At 36.8% G+C, this 23,909-nt stretch overlaps 1 protein-coding gene across 1 annotated transcript in view; it reads right to left on the reverse strand.

The window, feature by feature from the left end:
• The window catches only part of LOC117216183 (fibrillin-1-like), an 87,642-nt gene that overhangs the window by 55,017 nt on the left and 8,716 nt on the right, over positions 1-23,909 (reverse strand). The window contains exons 5-15 of the mRNA XM_033462732.1: positions 22,314-22,436; positions 19,689-19,946; positions 19,002-19,241; positions 14,144-18,874; positions 12,925-13,038; positions 12,740-12,853; positions 12,027-12,132; positions 11,515-11,704; positions 10,449-10,638; positions 3,224-3,338; positions 1,345-1,481 (exon numbers count right to left, since the gene is read on the reverse strand). Of these exons, the coding sequence (XP_033318623.1) occupies positions 1,345-1,481; positions 3,224-3,338; positions 10,449-10,638; positions 11,515-11,704; positions 12,027-12,132; positions 12,740-12,853; positions 12,925-13,038; positions 14,144-18,874; positions 19,002-19,241; positions 19,689-19,946; positions 22,314-22,436 (6,318 nt within the window). The remainder of the gene's footprint in view (positions 1-1,344; positions 1,482-3,223; positions 3,339-10,448; positions 10,639-11,514; positions 11,705-12,026; positions 12,133-12,739; positions 12,854-12,924; positions 13,039-14,143; positions 18,875-19,001; positions 19,242-19,688; positions 19,947-22,313; positions 22,437-23,909) is intronic.

A 23,909-nucleotide genomic window follows, 5' to 3' on the forward strand; every position in this document is an offset into this window, starting at 1 on the left:
CTTCTCTTTGACTTATAAGAAGAATATTTTCTATCCATTGTTAATAATAGAAATATTTTCTGGTAGACAGTTGTAAAATTTTGATTTAAATTTAAGTCCCAAGCAGCGCGACCGCGCAGTTAAAATTTTGTGTTGAGAAATCCCAATACATTTGAACGTATTTTTTATTTCATTGTTATCTTCCGAATAATTTTTATTGAACAGAACTTAAAATATTTATAAACTAACAGTACGCATATATAATTATATAGATCTATTTCATAAAGTAACAAATATTACTCAGACGGTTAATATCTCAAATCTGGATAGCTTAACATTAGTCCAATCTTAAAAACTATTTCGTAGAAACGAATTTTACTAATTCGTGGAAATTCTTTGAAAAAGACCACATACATGCCACGCCTAACAGTTTTAGAAGCAAACCATAATGGTATATAAGAATGCATACACTGCAAGCGTGTGCCACAACTGTGTCTCTTAATTCCATGGAATTAAGATCGCAATGCCTAACAGGAGTATCGCGTGACACGAAAGTCGCATAAATTCGAATTGAAACGACAATGGTAATTCTCCGACCACTCGTACGTGAAATAGGATTTAAATCGCGATATCCCCGCATTAAATTATCCTGTAAACGGTAATTTTCGAATTTTCCATCGGATCGATGGATCGAGCCTTATAATTCCTCGATATCGATATTTCCATATTCATAGTCACGTTGTTAAAGTTTGTACGTTTGTGTGTGATTCAAGTATCGTGGATAAATCGAGAAATTGCCTCACGAATGTCCTCTTGTTGCGAAAACAACGTTACAGGTGAAATTACCTTTTGCACGAGATAAAAATATCACCGACTCGGCGTTGGTAATTTCCGAACGGAATTTAAACTTGGTTTGAAATTTTTGTAATTAAACTCTCAAACTTTACTAGTCGGAGATTCTTCGGGATATCATTTTTTCGTGCTGCGAGAATAAATAAGATTGTATGTTTCCGACTCCATTTTTTGATAATTTAGAAACATACATTGGAACAATTTTGGAAATATTTTGACAAATAAGATAATCCATCATAGGCTTGTCTTTTACGAAATTTCGAAAATATATACAAATATATTTAGCTAGCTAGATATAAATTTTTGTCATGGACTATCTTTTGTCACCGATTTATTTAGAAAGAAAGTTTTCTGTAGGAAAACGTCCCCTGCAATTTCAATTTATCTTTTACGTGTTTTCCATCGACAATACATGCGAAACTTACATCTACATACAATGACCAAATGCAGAAATCTCGTCATAAATCGGTATATTCACAATCAACAATCGTACGACTATCTAGGAACACTCACCTCGAACACGGATCACTATCCTGCACGTACTGGTATAATTCGATACGGGTGACCATGCCGTGAAAGTGACGATCGTCGTACCTGCCGGTAAATCCGCCTCCAATTGCTTTGCCCACGACGGCGACGCGTCCACGTATCTGCAAAACAACCAAGTCAACCATTGACCCAACTAACATAGAATTCAGACTCGTCATGCACGCAGCGAGAGATTTATAGAGATCATGATCTTTATGTCTGTCAGACGAATCAAGGACCAATCGACGGTCGATTACCAAATGAATATATGTATATATAACAACTAAACCTTAAATAACAGTGTAACATGTAGCATCTTTGTATTTGGTTGTGGGATTAAGTATATGTTTCTGTTACTTTTTTGAATATTTAACAGACATTAATAACATTAGTCATAATGCAGACTGATACTAGTAAAGTTAAACTAAGCTAATATTATTTATAATATTATTATGATTTATCAGCTATTTTCAGAAGACTTATATCTTGGAATTCATCAGGTTATACTTTTTCCTAATAATTTCATATTACATAGCTATAAAAATCATGAAATCAGGAAAAATGCACTTGTCATAAATTCTCAGTGTGATCTTCATTTAGCACCTAATGAAAAAAATTAATAAATTGTAGACATTCATTTTGCCAGTTAATTTAATCTTATGTGATCGGATATCTACTTTTACTCATCAAAGCACTTTTACATACGACTTGTATATCATACTGAGTCATACATTGATCCAATTAACATAGGCAGATTTGTAGAGATCATGATCTGTCTGTCAGGCGGGACAGATATCGATCGACAGCCCATTAACATAAAAATACAAATACGAATCCGCGTTGCCTTTACGATCCCCATGGCGATTGACGGGACCGCGTCGCGGATGATTTCTCTATCGGACCGCGTAAAAGCATGCACGACCGACTCGACGCTCGGCTGAATAAATAGAAACGCGAGCACAAATACCGGGGCAAAGACGTGTATACGGCCTTGGAGGAAGCCCCTAAGCTCGTTTGGAATTCCCATTGTGCACCGTGGAAGGCTTGCAAGCAGACTCGCTTGCGACACAAGATAAACCAGTCTATTGTGGTGACATATTGCAGCGAAGAGATTCGCGAAAAGAAATTAATTTCACCTCGTCACGTGAAACTTTACGAATGCCGGAGATACTTTAACCGTCATGTTTAATATAAAAATTAATCTGGACCGAAGAAGTCCAGGCATAAAGGAATTATGAAGTGGAAATGATGTTGGTGTCAATTTTGAAACGTTTGGATTAGGAATTGATTTATGTGTGATTAGTCAAATGTACAGTTGCTTTCAATTGCCTAACCCTGTCCAACTGAGAAATGTTCAAATTCGATTTTTTTTCAGAAACGAAGCTTCTAACTGGATTTTGTTATTCCTAACTCTGTTATTATTTTTAACTCTGATTACACTTGTACCATGAATTGCGAATTACCATGTATATATAACGAGTATAACAGAGTACTTCATTATAGAAAAATTGATACAAGAAATATGAGATTGTAACGATTACTTTTAAAAGTTTTAATTGTTCGATATTGCATATTTCCAGACGGATTTTATGGTGTTATTAAAAATTGAAAATTTTATGATGATTTCATAGTCATAAGGCACAGTGTATTTTTTTTAGATTTACACAAAAGGAATTGTCAGTTCCTGTGTTAAAATGAACTAGAAACATCGTATTTTCCACAGCCTAATACCATAACTATCGACATACATTAGAATTAAAGCCAATTTCTTACCTTATCGTAAATTCACCATCACATTCAACTTACGTTACCTACGGAAATAGCGTTAGATATAATAACATGGACAAAGTGTCTTGATAAATACCTCCACCAGTTCATGTTGGACTTAGGTTGAGGAAACGAGACGCGTATCGTGTTCTGCCTTGCGGGTAGCTCGACGTCCATGTCTCGGGGACACCTGACGAACGGTCGTGGCATGTCTGAAGCAACAAAGCCTGTTATTAAACATGCGGTGTTCTATGAAACATCTGGAATTATAGTTAATAACTATTGGAACTGGAAAGGATGTGATGCAACCGTATACTATTCATTGTTTCGAAATGCCTACGAATATTATTTTTTATTAAGCCTCAACAAAGCTCGTCATAAAGAGCTATGTGGTTTCACATTAGCTGTTACATGAAGTTATTACATTAAAATTAGACTGCAATTTATACAAATTGATATTCTTATGCACACTATTAGAAAACTGAAATCTAAACAAGTTTTATGTATTAAGTATTATAACGAGTCCTCTATTTCGGATATTTTATATAGTTTTGTATTTTATACAGGGTGGTTGGTAACTGGTGGTACAAGCGGAAAGGGGGCGATTTTACGCGAAAAAATAAGTCGAAAATATAGAATAAAATTTCTTTTTTTTTTTTTTAATTTTTCCATCGAGACATCGATCTACAGTGAGATTCGTTATAACGAGATGTGATAACGTGCACGCGTACCGAGCGAAAATTTAAAGTCGATTTTCTCGAAAACAAAGCCTCAATCGAAAAATATTTATTCTATATCTTCTATTCTATATATTCTATATTTTCTATTATTCTATATTTTATTATCTTATCAGCTGTAAAACACGTGTTCGTTGTAGCAACACTGAAGACCAGAGTTTTCTTATACCAGAGTATAAGGACAACTTGATGAACATAATGAGTCAACAACTAGTAAATACTCGGCGGGTTCGCTAGCTACGCTCGTAAAGGGCGTATGCGGTAGTAAGATGGTCGCGAGTTCGAGACCACTCCTGGACAAGCCAAGGTGGAAAACCAAATATCATCTTAGAACGTATATACAACGGGCAAGTGGGCCCCCCCCTTGCCTATAATGTTGTATTGCTTTCTATGAGTGTTTGGGAAGTACCCCCGGAGATACGGTCACTCATACACCTAGGCCCGCCCGTGGGGTTTTAGCCGATAAAAATCCGCCGGCACCTTTGTCCCGTCCCGTGCGATGAGATAAGGTGTCGGTGAAGATTTCCCCACGTAAAAAAAGAGGTTTTTTTTCTTTTTTTTTTTTAATTTTTCCATCAAGACAACGATCTACAGTGAGATCCGTTATAACGTACCGCCGGCGTACCGAGCGAAAATTCAAAATCGATTTTCTCGAAAACAAAGCCTCAAACGAAAAATTTTTATTCTATATTTTCGACTTCTTTTTTCGCGTAGAATCACCCCCTTTCCGCTTGTACCACCAGTTACCAACCACCCTGTATATACTTGTGCATTTTTATCTGCATTTTTGTATCTTAAAACTTCCCATAAGAGTATAAAAATTGGGAACTGCAATGTCAATTATGAAAAGCTTAGATTTGGAAATTACATTTTTTAAGAAAACGATATACATGAAAACACGTTTAAATATTTAATTAAACCAGATATATCGTGTTCGCGTTCAGTACAATCGGTACAACCTGTGCTTTCCTAAATTCTTTTATTAAATCAATGGATTGATGAATTAGATAATTTCAGTGGAAAGAAAACAAAGAACATTGCTATATGACTTATATCCTCTTTTTCAAAGTTGCGACTATATTTTGCTTTAAAATTGTCACGCGAAATCGTCTCACGACTCGTGAGAAGTCGAATTATCGATTGGGTTTCTCGCCAAATTACTCGTGGAACTCAATTATCGCGAAGACGCGGTAAACTGTCCTCTTCGAGATCGACCAGTTACTTTACTCGTCTAATTGTTTGGCGGCGTTCCACCTATATCCCGTAATTATTTGCCACCGTAAAAAGCGTTTCTAATTGCAGGCACCCCCTTTTCTATGCATACAGAATGCGCGCGCTAGGTTGAATGTCTGGTTCGAAGTAAATAGCGTGGAAGGCAAACGTTTTCACGAGCTGACTCTCCCGTCAAACGACTGAAACGTCTCGTTTGAGTCGATAATATATATTGCTATTGATTAACAGCTATTTCCTAGGTTTGCTTTTCTCATAATGAAATTGACATTTGGTATTCATTGCAAATTGATATCTTTCTCAACTAACACGAGGGTGCGGATTTTTATCGAAAGAATTATTGGATTGTTCGGAGAATTCGTAGTACATATTTTTATCATGAATTCGCACATTTACCTGATTTTCTTTTTTATCAACGCACATATTTTTCTACAGGCAGAGCATAATGCACTAATATTAGGGTCAGTTTTACCATAGATATATTTGTATTATATAAAAGAAAATAAAATCATTCATTGTTCAATTAACCGATAAGTTGCTAATTTAATTAATTCTGCTAATTTAAATAAATTTTAACAATTAATAATTAATTAATTAATTAAAAATAAATAATTAAACAATTTTAAGAATTCTGCTTTCAAAGTTCGTATCTTCGGTATCGAACCATCAACCTGTGTACTAATGGTACCAAGAAAGCTGATAAATATGGATTAACATAAGACCATAAGTCTGATTTATAACGACTCGAAATTTGTCAGAAAGACCAGACCAATTATGAACACATAAAGCTCAACTTCTGAATTAATTGTCGCTATTGACCTGCAGAGAACCATTATCAACACACTTCACTGGAGGATCATCGTAATCAGAGTCTGTGACCTGACAACCCCTCGATATTAAATTCTAGGAGCAGAAATCTTCCTCGTTGGATCTCTACCACTTCCGAAGTCTTTCGTATTAGCATCCACGACGCAAATTTTATCGTCGCTGGATGTTCTCGGCGTTTCCCTCTCAAGTAGTTGAAGTAGTGTCTCTAATGGCTATCACAACTTAGAAGTGACTCTCGACCCATCCGACGCTAAGACGCCAAATAGAATAGTGCCGAATTTATGATTTGCATGCCGTACGCGGATATATCCTATCATAGTATCTCTAGAACGTTTCTCGTAAGTTTTTGCAAGAGGAAACCGGTCCACGTGATATATGCAACGTGATTCTAAAATTGTATATCCGGAGAGAAAGTGATTCCTTACATAGAAGTAAGTTAAAACTATACGATGATAGTTTTTATACATATGATATGAAAATTGAGTTTGAAAATTTATTAGGTATATTTATTAGATATATTACATGAATAAATTTTTGAAGACTGGACAGAAATTGTTGTTATTTAAACGGATGCATATCTAAAGAATAATTAATTAAATGAAATTTTCGAATTATTCTGTGTAACACGGCTACAATTTTCAGTTTGTTTAATACCGCTAAAGTTTCTAGACTTTCCACTAAAAACTGAGGAAGTTTTTACATTTTGAATAAAGGTAAGGCAGGATATTTATATATAGAAGGAATATTACTAGAACTTCCGTGAAAACACACAAATGTTTTAAGTACTCTAGTACGATTTTATTAGAAGATCAGTAAAACTCAAATTTCAGAATTAATTGAAGAATATATGGAATTAAAAATCTCAAGATTTTCTGAATTGATTAATGACAAATTAGTGACTTCAGTGATGGAAAGGTCGAGGTCTTTGATCATTGAGATCAATCCTTGCAGATTCTGCGGATTCTACCATTTTAAAACCAGAAACGTCGAGATCTTGACACTTTTAATTATTCACCCGAAAAAAATTTTACATCCTTGAAATCAAAAATAAAAAAGCCTTCGATCCAATTCAATACGAATAGACACTACTACAAATACTATTGGAAAATCAATATCACGGTTTCTAGTCTGTAGATTGATTCAAGATCAGTTTTGCAATCTCCAATAGAAATTTTTAGATTGCTAGCTCCTGAACAGATTCAAGACGCATTCTATAAACGAAATGTCGAGATCTTTGAATTCTGAACTGATTTGTAGTAGATTCTACTGCTTCAAGTGAGGAATGTGATGGTTTCTAGACTTTCAACTAGCCTGAAGAAGATTCTGTAACCCTAATGTCAGAAAGCTAAGGGTTCCGATCCGAATCAAGGTAAATCCTATCATTTCGGAGATGGAACTGTCATAGTTCCCAAACTTTGAACTACTAGTCTAACGCAAGTTCTGCGACTTTTGTGTAATCTCTGGTGAATTGTACGCCCTCGGGTACGTAGATTCCGAAATTCTATGACTCTTGTATCTGAGATGTTTACTATGGATTTTGAATCATGGATTAGGGTAGTGAAGTTATTGGTCTCGTGTCTCATGGGTTTTCTGTAGAGATACAATGTTAGAATCGACAAAGTGGAACTTTTAATTTTACCCTTATACAATGATAGATTACAAATTCTACAATGCTATATACTACAAATGTTTGGACGATCTCTGTTGTATTTTCAAAGTAATAATACGATAATGTGATTTTACCGTTAAATTTCTATACGGATAAATTAACTATTTATAAGTCAACTACTTATAATAACATTGTGGAACTATTCCGTTAGTTAAACAAGATTTCATATTCAAATCGCTTGATTTCTGAATTATAAATCAGATTAAAAAGGTTATATATAGGATCAATAAAGGATCAATAAAGCAACTGTCCAGGATCAATTCCAGGATCAATAAAGCAACTGTCATTGTTATGTAATTTTTTAACAGATATTCTATATTTTAATAGCAGGCAATAAATTCGTCTTCATCAAACAAGGTAAAAAGAAGAAGACTCTCATCAGCACGCTCCAATAAAGCACGACAACCAACACGTGGAAATCTCATCGCTGTCGCGCGAAACAAAGCGGCATGGAAATCACTGAAGAGAAGAATAGACATTCAGAATAGATAGGGAGAAGAGAAAGCGAAACGATGGAAACAACACAAGGGAGTGTAGGAAATGAAATGTAAAAAACTGAAATGCGTCTCTGCAAGCTCGTTAAGCTACGGCGTTAACGTATAGCGTCGTTAGCAACCGGCCTTTACGCCAGAACTTCCTATTATTAAAAGCTGTTTAGACCGGCCGCGTGACTAATTAAATGCGCCGGCAGGATTTGCGTTGGTAAATAATTGCTGCTGACGGTGATCTTTCTTCCCGATCGTTTGCAAAGGCCACCTGCGAGCCGACTACTGGATTCCCCAACTTTCCGCGACCGTTTTGCCATTCGTTTTGGAAAATGAGACGTAAGCCGACCCTCTCGGATCTCGCGGTTGTAATTTCGTTCCCTCAACAGGCGAGCTAACAGATTACTCGAAACGTCACGTTTCGCGGTTCCTCAGAAGGATCATTTTAATTTATGGTGACGTTACCTTAAACTTTCGAAAAAATGTGTCAACATTTTCTATTTTTCTGTTACATAATACCCATTTTTTTAAACACATACAGGATTCCTTATATTACATATTTTTTATGAAAATGCGATAGAGACGCATTATCAATCAGAAGTTTAGAATTATTAAATGTTTCGGAAAATCTACGAGTTTCAATTATTTGAATTTATAACAGAGCATTTCCTTAGATTTTTTGCAACATTTTTTAATTTTATATATCTCTTGATAGAGTATATAACTTTAAACAAATGTGGTAAACACATTTAAATATTCCATATAAATACAGTCTGTACATTCTTTGGAATATTTAATATGTAATTTCAATCGTTAGATCGATAACGTGTGTTTACCACATTTGTTTAAAGTTATACATATACTCTATCAAGAGATATATAAAAGAAAAAAATGTTGCAAAAAATCTAAGGAAATGCTCTGTCATAAATTCAAATAATTGTAACTCGTAGATTTTCCGAAACATTTAATAATTCTAAACTTCATACTGCACATTCAGTATTAGTATAGCTACTACTATACAGTAGTAGTAGAAAATATTTGCAGATCATTGTATTTGTTGTAACATTTACATAGTAATTAATTAGGTTCACGTATATTACACTTTTTTACCATTTAATAATACTTTCGTATGATTATAAAAATTTGATAATATGAAAATTAAATGTGCAAACACTTTTTGTAGCCACCGTAAATATTCATAGTAAATAATATCAACACTCCAACGTGTAAGTATGGTTTCTGAACCTTTCTTTATCAACAATTTTATCGTTCCACATTTCTCCACTCAGAATGTCTACAAATAAAATCTCTCTAACATCAATCTACATTATTTCAAATTTAACATTTATGCTTCAACCTAAAACGTCCATCATTTTGATCTCAAATCACTAGATATCTCTAGTGCACAGTGCACATTCTCCGTCATAATAAAAGTTTCAAATGCAACGCCAAATTTAACGTAACTTAATTTGACGTTCAAGAAGCACACTGAATTTTAAAGAACATCGACCAGATATCGTCTCATCGTCTGCTATACTAATTTTCTTAATTACATTTTCTTCGTTAATTTCATCGTTGAAAACAAATTAGGGAAAGATACAAATCTTTTATTGAATCTGTTTATTGCAGTGGACATTTTCGTTAAAATAATTTGGATGATTGACTTCATGCAATTTTTGTTAATTGGTAACGGAATTCTTACACATAACTAACATTGTACGTAATTAAAATCGAAATATATTTTACGTAATCCATACTGATTTTACAAAATTTACTACTCTTTTTATAAAGATTTCACAAAATAGATTTCTGAAGTTTTTAAATCGTTTATTTAAAAAAAATATGGTTTCACTGGGATTTGATGCTTCCGCGTGTAACAGAGAAATATTATTAAATCGAATCACTGCGAATTATTATTTTTTTACAAAGCGAATGTAATCTTTTCAGGAAAATAACATCGTTTTACTACTGTGGGCTGCTCTAGACATTAGATTAAAACTCTATCAAACGTGTGATGGTCTCGATGAAAATATATCACGGAACGTACGAAATAACAAAACGTTATTTAAAGATGTCTTGTTACAAATCTGGTCGGAAACAGATAACAATAACATCAACAAATTAATATCAAGGAAGAACGCGAGAAAGGATCGAAGAAGTAACTCGAAATCGTGGGTGGATCAAACTTTCTTTTGAAAGCACGTAATTACAAGCAAATTACTTAGCTTGACTCGAATAAACCTACCTTACGCTAGTTTTAATCAAACATTAAAATACAAATAAGGAATGTGTAAGGAAAAGCATTTAAATTTGAAGACTGACTTACAGTTGCAACGGATTACCATGGGCTGAAAGGTCAAAGAAAGAGCTCACCTGAATGATAACGGGAATCGGTCACGATCGATTCTTGAATACAAGTCGGCTCTTTCCCGTTCCATCGATCTCCGGCCATGCAGTACCTCGTGTGCGGTCCTTCTAGCCTGAAACCTCTTCCACATCGTATATGACATCTGGCTCCAACAGGATAATCCACTGCCCCGGAAGAATGACCTGGGCATCTGATCTAGAATAAGAGGGACGTCAAAAATACAATATGTCTGCAGGAGCAGAAATTTTAAGAATATTGTTCCGAGCCGGCTAGAGAATTCGTACACGTAAGAGGATTGGGTATTAAAGTGGCTGTGACATTGAAATGAGGGTATTGGCGATCAGAGATTTGATTCTTTTTTTATTATGTTTAGGCTTCCTTTTGGTGGTTAGTAGGATGACAGATATAGAGATTCTAAAGCGATACGATATATTGACTTTAATGTACTAGGTTGTGTAGTAAATTCGTTCGCTTTGCAATGTCGCATTTGGAGAAATATTTACAATATTTTTTGGTTAGATAGTAAAATGGAGATAAAATTTATATATACGATGTACATATAATTTCGGTTTTAAATATTTTAGAGCAAAGTTGATCGAAGCTAAAAATTGGACTAAATTTAGATAAATATTTTGACTAGAATTTGTTAGTAAATATCCTAATGTTTTAAATATGGGAACGTATTTTACCTAGGAGAAAAACACCCTCTCCGAAACAACAGAATGTTCCTTTATTTCAGTGACACTTTGCAATTTTTCCGGTGGATTTTTTGAAAAAAAAAACCTTTAAAAGCGGAATAGCTTGGGTAACTTATTTCTTTTTTGTTTTTTACCACTACCCGCATATCAATACTTTAACCCCCCCCCCCCCCAAAAAAAAACACGTATTAAAATTCTTTTAGTGAAAAAAGTGCATCGTGTATAATCTTTACAAAATAATTCCGTACTGTCTTTTTCTTTCTCGTGCGGGTTTCAGTGCATAAAATTGACGAAAATGTATGCAGATGAAATTAACATATTTCAAATATATTTAAGCAGTTACGTATATTTCAGAGAACGAATTGTCACGCACTTCGGCGTGCAAAGGCGGTTCCATGGCATGACATCTCAATTCCGCTGAAACGCAAGTTCTCTCGTCGGAAGCCAACACCAGGTCGCCGCTGCACGTACAGTAGTAACTTCCGGCTGTGTTAATACATTCGCCGCTGCAGCCCCCGTTACGGTTCAAGCACTCGTTTATATCTTGGCACTGGCTTCTATTTCTGGAAACAAAAGCCAGAAATTCGTCTACGAAAATCTCGATGATGCGAACTACGTCGAACGTTTCGATAAAGTGTCATTGAATTTATATACACGGGAGCCTAAATAATTTCTGTTTTATATAGAAGCAATTTTCAGAAGAAAAATTAGGTAGAGAACTGAATTTCGTAAAATATATTTCGTTTGCAATAAAATTTAATATTGGTGGTTAAAAACAAGAATAATTTCAATTATTTCTGACATGTTAATTATGCGTAACGATTGTTTGGAATATTTTTGTTTTATAGTCAGCTATAAGGGAATAAATTTAATTAGTTTTCTCACCTCTGACTGGATATATAGCCAGGACGACAAGCACATACATAGGAGCCGACTGTATTAATGCAATCTTGTTCACATCTGCCGTTGTTCCACTCACATTCATTTATATCTAATTAGAAACAAGAAGGTATTATAGTCAACATATGCGTGTCTCTGATTTTTCATAGTTTTCAAACGATCGTATTTGTGCGTTGATTAACTTTGATTATAAAGTGCGAGGTAAGTGAATTTAAATATTTTCCTTTCAATAGTTCCGAATTTTTAAACAACAATTACGGAAGAGGCGTTTATACGATTCAAATAATCATGCAAAGTAACCACGACTTATCATTGTCTGGTCCTTTCCTCTGAATTTTTCTTTATAAAAAAAAAAGGGAGAAATATTTTAAATCAAGCCGCAATATTTCATTGAAAATTTGCTTAGTTTCCCAAACACACGAGCGTTCAATTATTCCGAAAATCGGCGCTGGGTTACTCTTTGTCTTCCTAATCAAACTTCAGCATCATTCGAAATTCTCTCCGACATTCCCCGAATTTCTAGAGCGCAACAGCCTTTTAGCTATTGCAAGAGCCAAAGTATTCCTGTTTGGCCGTTAACAAGCGATTAATCGTCGCGACTCCTTTCCATCTGACCAAAATTACATAGGTGAAGCATGCACCACGTCTGACGACGACAGTTTCGCTTCTGAAACACCGCCATAGTCGACCATACTTGCCTATGCAATCATCTACGCGTGGCCTAAATCCCTGCGAGCAACTGCATCGATATGAGCCAACCGTGTTGATGCAGTTCTCTTTGCAAGGCGCGTTCTCGACGCACTCGTCGACATCTGTACAGGCCAATCTTGCGCTTAATAGAAATGTAGCGAATATTTCGATCAAGCAAATATTTTCCACGTACCTACACAATCGTCGCCGTCCAATCGATAGCCTGCCTCGCAGTTGCAACGATAGCTGCCATAAGTGTTGATACACTCCTTTCCTTTGCAGGGCATTGTTGTACATTCGTCGATGTCTGAAAATGATTGGTGTTAGAAAAAAATTATTATTATTCGTGAAGATTCAGATTTTTGCGAATATAATTTAAAAAATGGAAGCTAGGTAGAAAATTGTTCTATCTGCTAAACCTTGTAAGTATTCCGCTTTGGATATTTTATTTACTTTTGTATCATATCTGTGTCATATTGTGTATATTCTATGCATTTTTACATCTTCAAATTTCTTATAAATGCACAAAAGTCCATAGTCTAAATATTATTGATTATTGTGACGTTTTAACAAATGAGGTTTAAAAACTTTGTAATATTTCTTTTCATTTATTGATTTATACGATTCTCGAGTTTGAATTATAAAAATGACGGTGTATTAGCCATTTCGTTACTGGAGAGAAAACTAACCGACATAAATCGGGAAGATAATAACCACATTCGTGTTTTTTGTTCACTTTTACGATTAATAATTACAATTGGATAAATAAAGTCTAATTAATTCTACTTACGAAGTATTTTTATTTACTTCAATTGCGCACATAGTTTGCAAAATCATATGCAAACTTTCCGTTTATAAACATGAAATTTTAATTTTAATATTATATGTATAGCTATTGCTATTCTGTCCAATTTATTATAATTATGAATAAATCTGCAAATTGAGACCACGAGAAACAAGAAACCAAACTTTCATGAAAACTGTGGTACCGAATGAAACCGAATTCTAAGAAAAGTGAAATGCCGAGGTAAAGTATTATGTTTCCGGTTTTTCAACAATAATACTACCTGCGCAAAAAAAGCGACTGTAAATACATATTGTACGCGTTTAATTTTCCTTGACCTGAATTTTTAATTTTCTACCTCATGCAATGCTTGGTTATATTCGATCGAAGAAGAAAGGTCTGGTCTTAAGAAATATACATAATACAGAATATAATGATAGCATCATCAATTAAAAAATTTAAATCTTGAAAAGCTAAATAGTTCAACATATCTGTCCTAATCCTAAATATTGTACATACGCATTTCTATACTTAAAATGAACTAAGAGGCTAAATAATTAAATGGAACAGGGCTCGAGTTACCAAGCAAAACTAAAGAGATATGTTCATAAACAGAAACAATACTCACCAACACACGTAGAATTCTGCATCTTGAATCCATCCTTACATGTGCATTCGAACGATCCAATGGTATTCACGCACAACTGATCACACCCATGCCGACCAGCGCATTCATCGATGTCTCTGCACCTCGAACGATCGGTCTCGTCATACTGGAAACCTTCCTTGCACGTGCATATAACCGTGCCATTCTTAGCGTTGCAAATCTGCTCGCAGCCACCATTGTTATTGCCACAAGGATCTATGTGGTGGCATGATTTATTCTTCAACTCGTGACCAACTGGACAATCGCATCGATAAGAACCAAGTTCGTTGATACATTTATGAGAACAACCACCATTATTATTTTCACACTCGTTTGTATCAGAACAGGATCTTGAATCATCTTTCAAGAAAAAGCCATTTGGACACTCGCAACGATAGCTGCCTTCCACGTTTATACAATTATCAGAACATCCTCCATTTTCCATCTCACATTCGTTAATGTCCAAACAAGTCTTGGAATCCGTGTGTAAATGGAAACCACTCAAACATTGACAGGAAAAATTTCCTTCTAAATTGACACAGATATCCGAGCAGCCACCATTTTCTGTCAAACACTCGTCCACATCTCTGCACCTCTTTCCAGTTTCGTCTAAACGCAACCCAATGGGACAACTACATCTAACACCCCCGATAATGTTATAACACGCGTGAGAACAACCTCCGTTGTTCAGCTTGCACTCGTCGATATCTACGCAGCTTCTGGAGTCATTTGCCAGAATGTGACCATCGGGACAAGCGCATTTCCATGAACCTAACGTGTTAATGCATTCGTGGAAACAGTCAGCTACGTCAGTTTCACATTCGTCTACATCTACACAGGTCTTTTCATCTTGAGAAAGTTCGTAGCCTGTTGGACAGGAACAAAAATGACCACCTATAGTGTTGGTACATTGGTGGGAGCAGCCGCCATTTTTTTCGAGACATTCATCGATATCTAGGCAAGTGGATTTGTCAGAGTGCAGATAGTGTCCTTCGTAACAGGTGCACACGTAGCTTCCTAAAAGATTCAAACAGTCGTGGCTACAATTGTGCTGGCTGTTCAGGCATTCATTCACGTCGATACAATTTTTCTTGTCCTCTGGTAACAAAATATATCCTGAAGGACATTCACAGTAATAGCCTCCTTCGGTGTTCACGCATATATGAGAGCAACCTAGTTCTACGTCATTCTCAAACTCTTCACATTCGTCAATATCTTCACAAGTTCTTTGATCTTGTTTCAATCTGAAGCCCAGAGGACAGGAACAGTGAATCTTTTCGTTACCTTCTTCGTGGTGACAATGATGGGAACAGTTTCCATTGTTCTGTTTACAACCATCGATTAACCTACATGTTTTATTATCGTTCTCCAGGGTATATCCTGATGGACACGTGCAACGAAACGATCCTACCAAGTTTAGACAGGTATGAGAGCATCCTGCATTCGAGTCCTCGCATTCGTCCACGTCATCGCAAAAAGCGGGTTCGATAGGATTCACTTTGAATCCTCCGTTGCAGGAACATTCGAATCCTCCGTCCGTATTCGAGCACTTGTGCGTGCAGTTGTCGAATAATTCTAAACATTCGTCGATATCGATGCAAGTGGCGTTATCTTCTTCCGATAGTTTGAATCCGGATGGACACTCGCAGCTGGTAGATCCGTTGGAATAGGCGCAGATGTCGGAGCAACCGCCGTTGTTGACGAAACATTTATTCGTGTAAATGCAAAGAAGTTTATCGTCCGAGAGGATCATGTCAACCGGACAGTGGCAAGACGTTTCTCCATCCTCGTAATGGCAATCGTGGGAGCAGCCACCGTTTTCCACCAAACATCTGTTTTGTTCCACGCAAATGGTTCCATTTTCTGACAAGATCATCTCGGATGGACAGGAGCAGAATATCTGTCCATTCTCGTTGTTGCAAAAATGTGAACATCCACCGTTATCTACGTAACATTTGTTCTCTTCCGTACAAGTGGCATTATCATCCTCCAGGAGCATTCCAGGCGGACAAAAACAGGACACAGTCCCATTTTCGTAATGGCACAAATGAGAGCAACCACCGTTATCGATCAAGCATTCGTCGATCTCGACGCATGTTTTCCCATCGTCTTCGAGCAACTTGTAATTATCAGGACAAGCACACTCGACGCCACCCTCGATGTTTGCGCAGAGATGAGAGCAGCCGCCGTTGTCCTCGATGCACTCGTTCACGTCCTCGCAGGTCCTTCGATCGACGGTCAGTCGATAGCCGTTCGGGCAGCCACACTCGAAGCTGCCGGCTGTGTTGACGCAGGAATGAGAGCAACCGTTGTTTACCTCGTTGTTCGCCTCCTCGCACTCGTTTTTGTCCAGGCAGGTTCTGTTGTCCTTGGACAAAATATAACCGGTCGGGCAGTGGCACTGAAAACCGTCCGGGCTGGTGACACACTCGTGGGAGCAGCCGTGTTGGCCGGCGCAAAAATCAATTTCCTCACATGTCCAACCGTCCGAGCTTAATTTCCAACCGGTGGGACACTCGCATTTGTAACCACTGTGGACGTTCACGCATGTGTGGCTGCAATTGTGTGCACGTTCGCACGGGCCCTCACTCGAGCAGGTCTTATTGTCCTGCCCGAGGAGCAAATCCTCTGGGCACAAGCAAACGTAGCCACCGTCCAAATTCTCGCATCGATGGGAACATTCATGGAGATCCTCCTTGCATTCGTTCACGTCCAAACAGATCTTGCGGTCATCCGTTAACTCGTACCCCTCCGGACATGTACAGTCGAAGCTGCCTTCGGTGTTTACGCAATCGTGAGAACATTCTCCGTTATTTTCAAGACATTCGTCGATGTCTTGGCAGGTTGTTCTATCTGCTTGTAATCGAAGACCAGCAGGACATTCGCAGTAGTAAGATCCTTTGGTATTCACGCAACCGTGACTACAAGAGTGAAGTCCCTCGTCGCACTCGTCTACATCGCCGCAAGTACTCTCGTCTTCCTGCAGCTCGAATCCTTCGGGACAACCGCAACGATTCTCTTCGCCGTTTTCCTCGTACGTGTGCGAGCAATTCCGATTGGTGGATGTTCGACAGCTTCTTAAATCCTGATCGAGCTTCCATCCTGGTGGACAAGCGCAGTCGAATCCACCGATGGTGTTTATGCATTCGTGGGAGCAGTTGTGTTGTAAAGTTAGACACTCGTCGATGTCTTCACAAGTTATATTGTCTTTGCTTATTCTGTATCCAAAAAGACAGTCGCATCTGTAGGACGAACCATCCGGTATGCAAAGATGAGAGCAGGATAAGCGAGAACAAGGATCGCTGTAAATACACGTAATGCTGTCATTGGATAACATCAATTCTGGAGGACAGGAACAACGATAGGAGCCATGTTCGTTGATACAGATATGCGAACACTCGTGATTCTGTTCCAAACACTCGTCGATATCCTGACACTGTCCTTTCTCATTCTCACGCAATCCTCGGGGACAAGATGGATCCTCGCATGTCAAACCGTCTTGTAGAAGCACCAGGCCTTCAGGGCAGACACATTTGTAACTTCCCACTGCATTTACGCAGTCGTGAGAACAATCGTGTTCATCTTCGAGACATTCGTCGATATCATTACACGTCTTCCCGTCATCTTGCATAATGAACCCCTCAGGGCAACTACACTTGAATGTATCTTGATGTTTTTCACAGATATGAGAACAATTAGCCAACCTACACACGTCAGTTGCAATACACAATCTTTTATCATCTGCTACCATCATTCCAAGAGGACATCTACATTCGTATGATCCTTGTACATTGGTACACTCGTGGGAACATTGATGAGTGCCTTCTAAGCACTCGTTCACATCTTGACAAGTTTTAGTATCGTTGCTCAATAGGAAACCGAAAGGACAACTGCATTTAAATCCTCCTTCTTCATTGACACACTCGTGGGAACATCCATGTTCCTCATTAACACACTCGTTTATATCTTCGCAATTGAAATTATCTTCAGAAAGTTTGTATCCCTTACGACACGAGCAACTGTAGCTGCCAAAGGAATTTACACAAACTTGGTCACACCTGTGTTCATCGTTTAAACATTCATTCACATCTGAACAGGTCTTCTTATCATCGTTCAACGTGAATCCAAGTTGACAGCTGCAAGTATAACTGCCATGAATGTTTATACATTCATGTTCGCAACTATGCATGCTTCTAGTGCACTCGTCTATGTCGGTGCAATTAAATTTATCGTGTTCCAGTGTTTCGAGGCCTTCCGGACAGATACACTCGAAATTACCCTCTAAATTCACGCAGAAGTGGGAACACAAGTCCAGAGTACACTCGTCGATGTCTGTGCAGCTCACTCCATCTTCATGAATCTGATATCCATCAGAACAGACGCAAATTGGTCCATCTTCTGATTCCTGGCACTCGTGAGAGCAGGGTGTTGTGAGACTTTCACAAGTTTTTGCACGAACGCAGGTAAGATTGTCTTCTTTCAGGGTGAATCCTGTAGGACAGATGCATTCAAAGGAACCTATGGTATTGTTACAAGTATGGGAGCATGGAGCGGATGTTCCTTCGCACTCGTTGATGTCGATGCAGGACACACCGTCTTCATGGAGCTCGAAACCCAAGTGGCAAGTACAGTAATAACCACCAGGCTCATTTATGCACTCCTCTTGGCAACCGTGAGGCTCGCCTCCGTCACCCTCCACGCACTCGTCAATGTCTGAAACAGCATTGATTTTAAAAAATCACTTTGGTAAATTTAATTTACCATATAAACATCATTGCTAATTCATCATCACATCAAACATTGCTAATTCGTGTCACATAAAAATAGAATATATACGAACCAATGCATTCGCCGTTGTCATTCTTTCGAAAACCATCCTCACATTTTCCGAATTCTGGAATTTCCGTGATACTCTCTTCCTCGTCATAATCATCGTCGTCATCTTCCGTGTCGTAATCCTCATCCTGAAGAATCTTTGTCATCTTTTGCGGCTTGCTGACGCATTTAAACGAACCGATAGTGTTCTCACAATCAGTATTATTCTCACAAACCTTGGATGCGTTTTCACATTCATTCACATCTAGTAATAAGATAAATTGTATCATGTAATTATGACAGACAACCAAGATCAAACTTAAACTGTATTTATGTTAAATTAACTTTTTTAAATATTATGGTTACTCGTTTTCAACATACGCCCTATATTAAATTATATATTGATATAAAATTATCAGCTCTTCTACATATTTAAATGGTACAAAATTTATTATGGTCGAATTCAATTAATTAGTATACCAATGCAATGATAAATGGTGCACAAATACTTTTTATAGCTACTGTATAGTACAAATCTAGCTGCTTCCAACATTACTTTTAGTATATAAATAAAATTCCACTGTGTGTGCGCGTGTATTCCACTAATACGCAATAATTTTTTAAATAATTTTTCAATAACGTAATACCTTCTAACAGAATTTTCTATCGAACATTTCAGATATTCTTAAAATTTAAAGGAAAGATGGTTTACCTTGACAAGTCTTCCAATCGCTGGTCAGATAAAAGCCATCTGGACAGAGGCAAAAGGCGCTTCCGGGTGTGTTCAAACAAACATGAGAACATCCACCGTTGTTCGTCGAACATTCGTCGATATCCTCGCAGGTGTGATTATCCGGAGCCAATTTGTGACCAGGAATATCGGCGCAGCTACACTCGTAGCTCCCTTCGAGATTGATGCAAGTACCTTGGCATGGGCCATGCCCGTTATTCACCAGGCACTCGTTAACGTCTGAACGAGAACAACCAAGCAATCTTGTGAATTGCTTTCGAAATTTAACGAACAAAGCTCGCGACTATCTACTTTCGTTGTTCATTTAGCTCTTCAGACAGCATCGAGCAGCGATTCTCGCAAAGCATCGTAACTGACTTAATCCAAACCTAATTCAATTTGAAGCAATGATCGTTCGTTTCACATTTTGGGAACGAAGAAAGTAAGAAGTTTTGGATCTGAAGTTTCGATAAACCGAGTACGATAGAGATATGCAAAGAGATATCGTTTGTTCAAACAATGGTTTAAAGGAATGTGTTCAATTGATTTGATATAAGTATTACTTTATGTCTTATGTAGTATCATTACTCTAATGAAAGTAGTTTCATTTAATTTATTTACTAATAAATTAAATTAATAGATAGAATTTAATTGAAAAATTTCATCGAAAGTTTAACATTAGTTTAATAAAGGTAGTTTAATTCATTTGGAAAATTTGTGAAAGAGTCTGTGAATAATTTATAAAGCAGTAGCAGCAGGAAGAATTATTTTTCTGTGTTTCGCTTATAACAATTTATGAAGAGAATTCTTTTCAGTTAAATATTTATATGCTTGAATGGACAGCAAAAGAATTAACAAGAGAGTAATAAGAAAAGTGACGAAAGGGAAAGAAGATAGAGAATTTAGAAGCATCAAAAGCAGAAATGTAATTGAAAGCGTATATAAGGAAATTATAAACAGAATAAGAGTTATTTTTAAATACATCTGAACTTATTTATTAATCTCACTAATCAAATCGATTAGTGCTGTTTATATTTAAAATTATTTTCTAGTATAAACAAATTTCTGATAAAGAAGACGGAATCGTGCGGCACAACAACCTTGCACAGCTATAATAGATTCTTGATTGTTTGAGCACCAGTTAATAGTGCTTTCAATTATCCGAGCATCGATTCCATTCAATTCCAATCGAACTATCTCGTAAAGTCAACAAACGCCCAGCGGATTTTACAGGATATGCCACATTCCAGTAATTCGATGCTTCGACAACGTAAACTTTTTAAAGAACACGATATTTTTCGGTAGCTTCCTATTAATACAACGAAGAAAATATGAAAAAGTATTTCACATCTAAGTTTCAATGGTAACTTTACGCTCGAAAGCGTAATTTTGTAGTTAAAGACTGTTAAAATTGCCCCAAAAATTCATCCAATTATGCTTATTATATTTACTTTAATTACTGCGTGACGAAAAACACTATATATAATCAATTTATCGAAGGACGGTTACAGTTCTCCCAAATATTTAATCAATTTTGTTTATAACAATTACAAGACATCAATAGGAATAATACAAACAAAAGAATACTCTCTTTGAGTTTAATTTTTAATTATTCCATAGGAAATTAAAAATTGTACCATGATCAATGTACTGATGAACCATTAACACTCCTCCACAATGTAATCTAATTCTGTTGATGATAACTATAATTGTGCGAATTGTATTAAAAGAAATAAAAGAAATATTCCATTACGCCTAACTTCTAATTACTCGCCAACTAAGAACACGATAACCAGTTTAATCAAGAACCGTCAAAACTTCCCTAAAAATTCATCCAATTTCGTTGATTTAATCCACGTCGACAAAGTTGAACGCGAAATAGTATGCCCGTCTCGAAATTTCGTTTCAAAAGTGCTTTCGTTGAAATGGCTCGTATCAAATTTAAATTTCCCCCTGTACATTCAACTGCTCCACGTTTTTTTTTCACTCGTTCTCGAGGGTTAATCAGTTTGAATTAGCGGGACAGACGGTAAAACTCGTCCAAATGTACGAACCGCAACACGTAATTCGATAAACGGAAGGGTTGTTTGTAATTCTTCGGTTTGCTGTTGAATCGCGGAAAGCCAAAGCTTCGCTTCCTTCACCTTAGCTAGTTACCCAGGAAAAGCTGAATTTACTGGGTATCTTGGGGGCGGAGTGAGGTTAAATTAATTCGTTATGTGAGTTGAACGTCCGCCATACAAATTCTTTGCACGAATCTGCGAGTTTTTGCCTCGTTAAACGACGCGTCCAGCTAATAGACGAATAAAATGCAGCGGATTTTTCATTTCATTTTATTTGTATTGTTTCCTCTTCTGCTCTTTTTTTTTTTACCTTTTACCGGTATTCGAGGTTGGCGAGTCCAATGAAATTGTTGATATTATTAATTCTAATTATTAGCGCGGTTGTCTGTACAGATTCATATTTTTATTGACAAAGAAATGGAACTTCAATAATAGTATGTTTTATCTTATATACAATGCACGAAGATAATATAATTATAAGTTTCGCTGTATAAAAAAAAAACGACTAGGGAGTGTAAAAGAGTAAATTGATCTTATAACTCACCCAGACATGATTTACCATCAATTCCCAGTTGGTAACCAGAACGGCACTCACAATGGAAGGAGCCAGGATTGTTGTGACAAATTTGCGCGCAACCAGCTGTACCTTCGGCACATTCATCTATGTCTGTGAAGAGTCAACGAGAAAACTGCTATCAAAACAATTATTTACAATGTTAAATCGAATCGCAGCAGTATATTCGCGTCTTTGACTGAATTCATATTTCAATACTTTTGTACTTTTTATTGCAAAAATATACTATTTCAAAATTTTTTATCATTCCACTTTTTTATTCCTGTTATCGACCTTTCGAAATACATATCCAAAATTTTTATCGTTTTTCTAAGTTTATAAAAATCACATAAAACATTGCTTTACGTTAGATCGTAAAGAAGAATTACGAAAAGATTAATTAAATATTCTAACTGTAACTAAAAGAATTAAAATTAAACGATATTGAAAGTAGCTTGCATTTACTTCATAGTATTAAATTACCTAAATACTATAAATAAATGCCATTTTATTAAGAATCAGTATAACATCGTTCGTCAATTTTTCGACGACACGATATCGCGCGTGACCACGCGAATGTGAATTTATAGACAGGAGATTATCGTGACGACACGAATTCCGGCACGTAGAGACTGGAGGCGAGCGCGGTTGCACTTGAAACACGATTCGATTCGAGCTTGTGTTCGCGAGCTCGTTTTCACGGAGATACCGACGTCGATTAGCATACAATGGGATTATATAGGCACCTCCGCCGTGTTCAGGCCACGCGTCGTCTGCGAATCGCACACAGTCGCCTGTTAAGTTGACTAATCGACGCGAAAGTGCTCAGTGATTTATTCATCGGCTTCTGACCAAACGGAACGAAACGATTGATGGATGTCGGATTGTTCTCTGATGATGATCGGGATGATTGGTTGTAGCTGCGGTCTGTTTGGAATTTCAGATGTTTGCCTAAAATTTTGTGTTCTCGAGATAGGTATCGGTTTCAGAATCTTCGCTTCTTGGTTTCTTTTTTATCTCAAATTACTCAGAATCTGAGGAATTATTAGAAAATATCCAAAATTCAACAGGGAATTATTTGTATCGAAAAGTACCCTTCATTTTATATCTCTTTAAAGACATTAAAAATTGCAGACGCTTCCGTGTTTCTAACAGCAACCCTTCTTTCCACCATATACGTTCTAAGGAATTTATTGGAATTTAGTAGAATTTATTTAAGGAAAACGAGATCTCACGATTTACGAGTTTCTCATTCAATATCGTATCTGCTTTTTTCACGCCTTGAACTACACGATCCTCTAACCTTAGATTCTACTCCCTTTCGAATTTCGAGCAAGTTGCGCGGAAGAAACATGGGGGATGGCAACGCCGAGCGTAGGTTTTAGGGATAGAAAATTGCAAGTCACGGTTTCTACCTTTTGCGCCCACGTGACAACTGCGCTATGTCTCAATCTCAGGTCCTACCGGCTTTACAAATCCAAGGATTTGCCGGTACGAGATATTAGATGCTATGAATAATTGAAAGAAAGAATTTCTTCTGATATTACCAATACTGCGTAGAATATCCGTATTGTATCATTTCATAAG

The sequence above is a fragment of the Bombus bifarius genome, unplaced genomic scaffold (genome assembly GCF_011952205.1).
Source record: "Bombus bifarius isolate JDL3187 unplaced genomic scaffold, Bbif_JDL3187 scf7180000010252, whole genome shotgun sequence".
Lineage (NCBI taxonomy): Eukaryota > Metazoa > Arthropoda > Insecta > Hymenoptera > Apidae > Bombus > Bombus bifarius.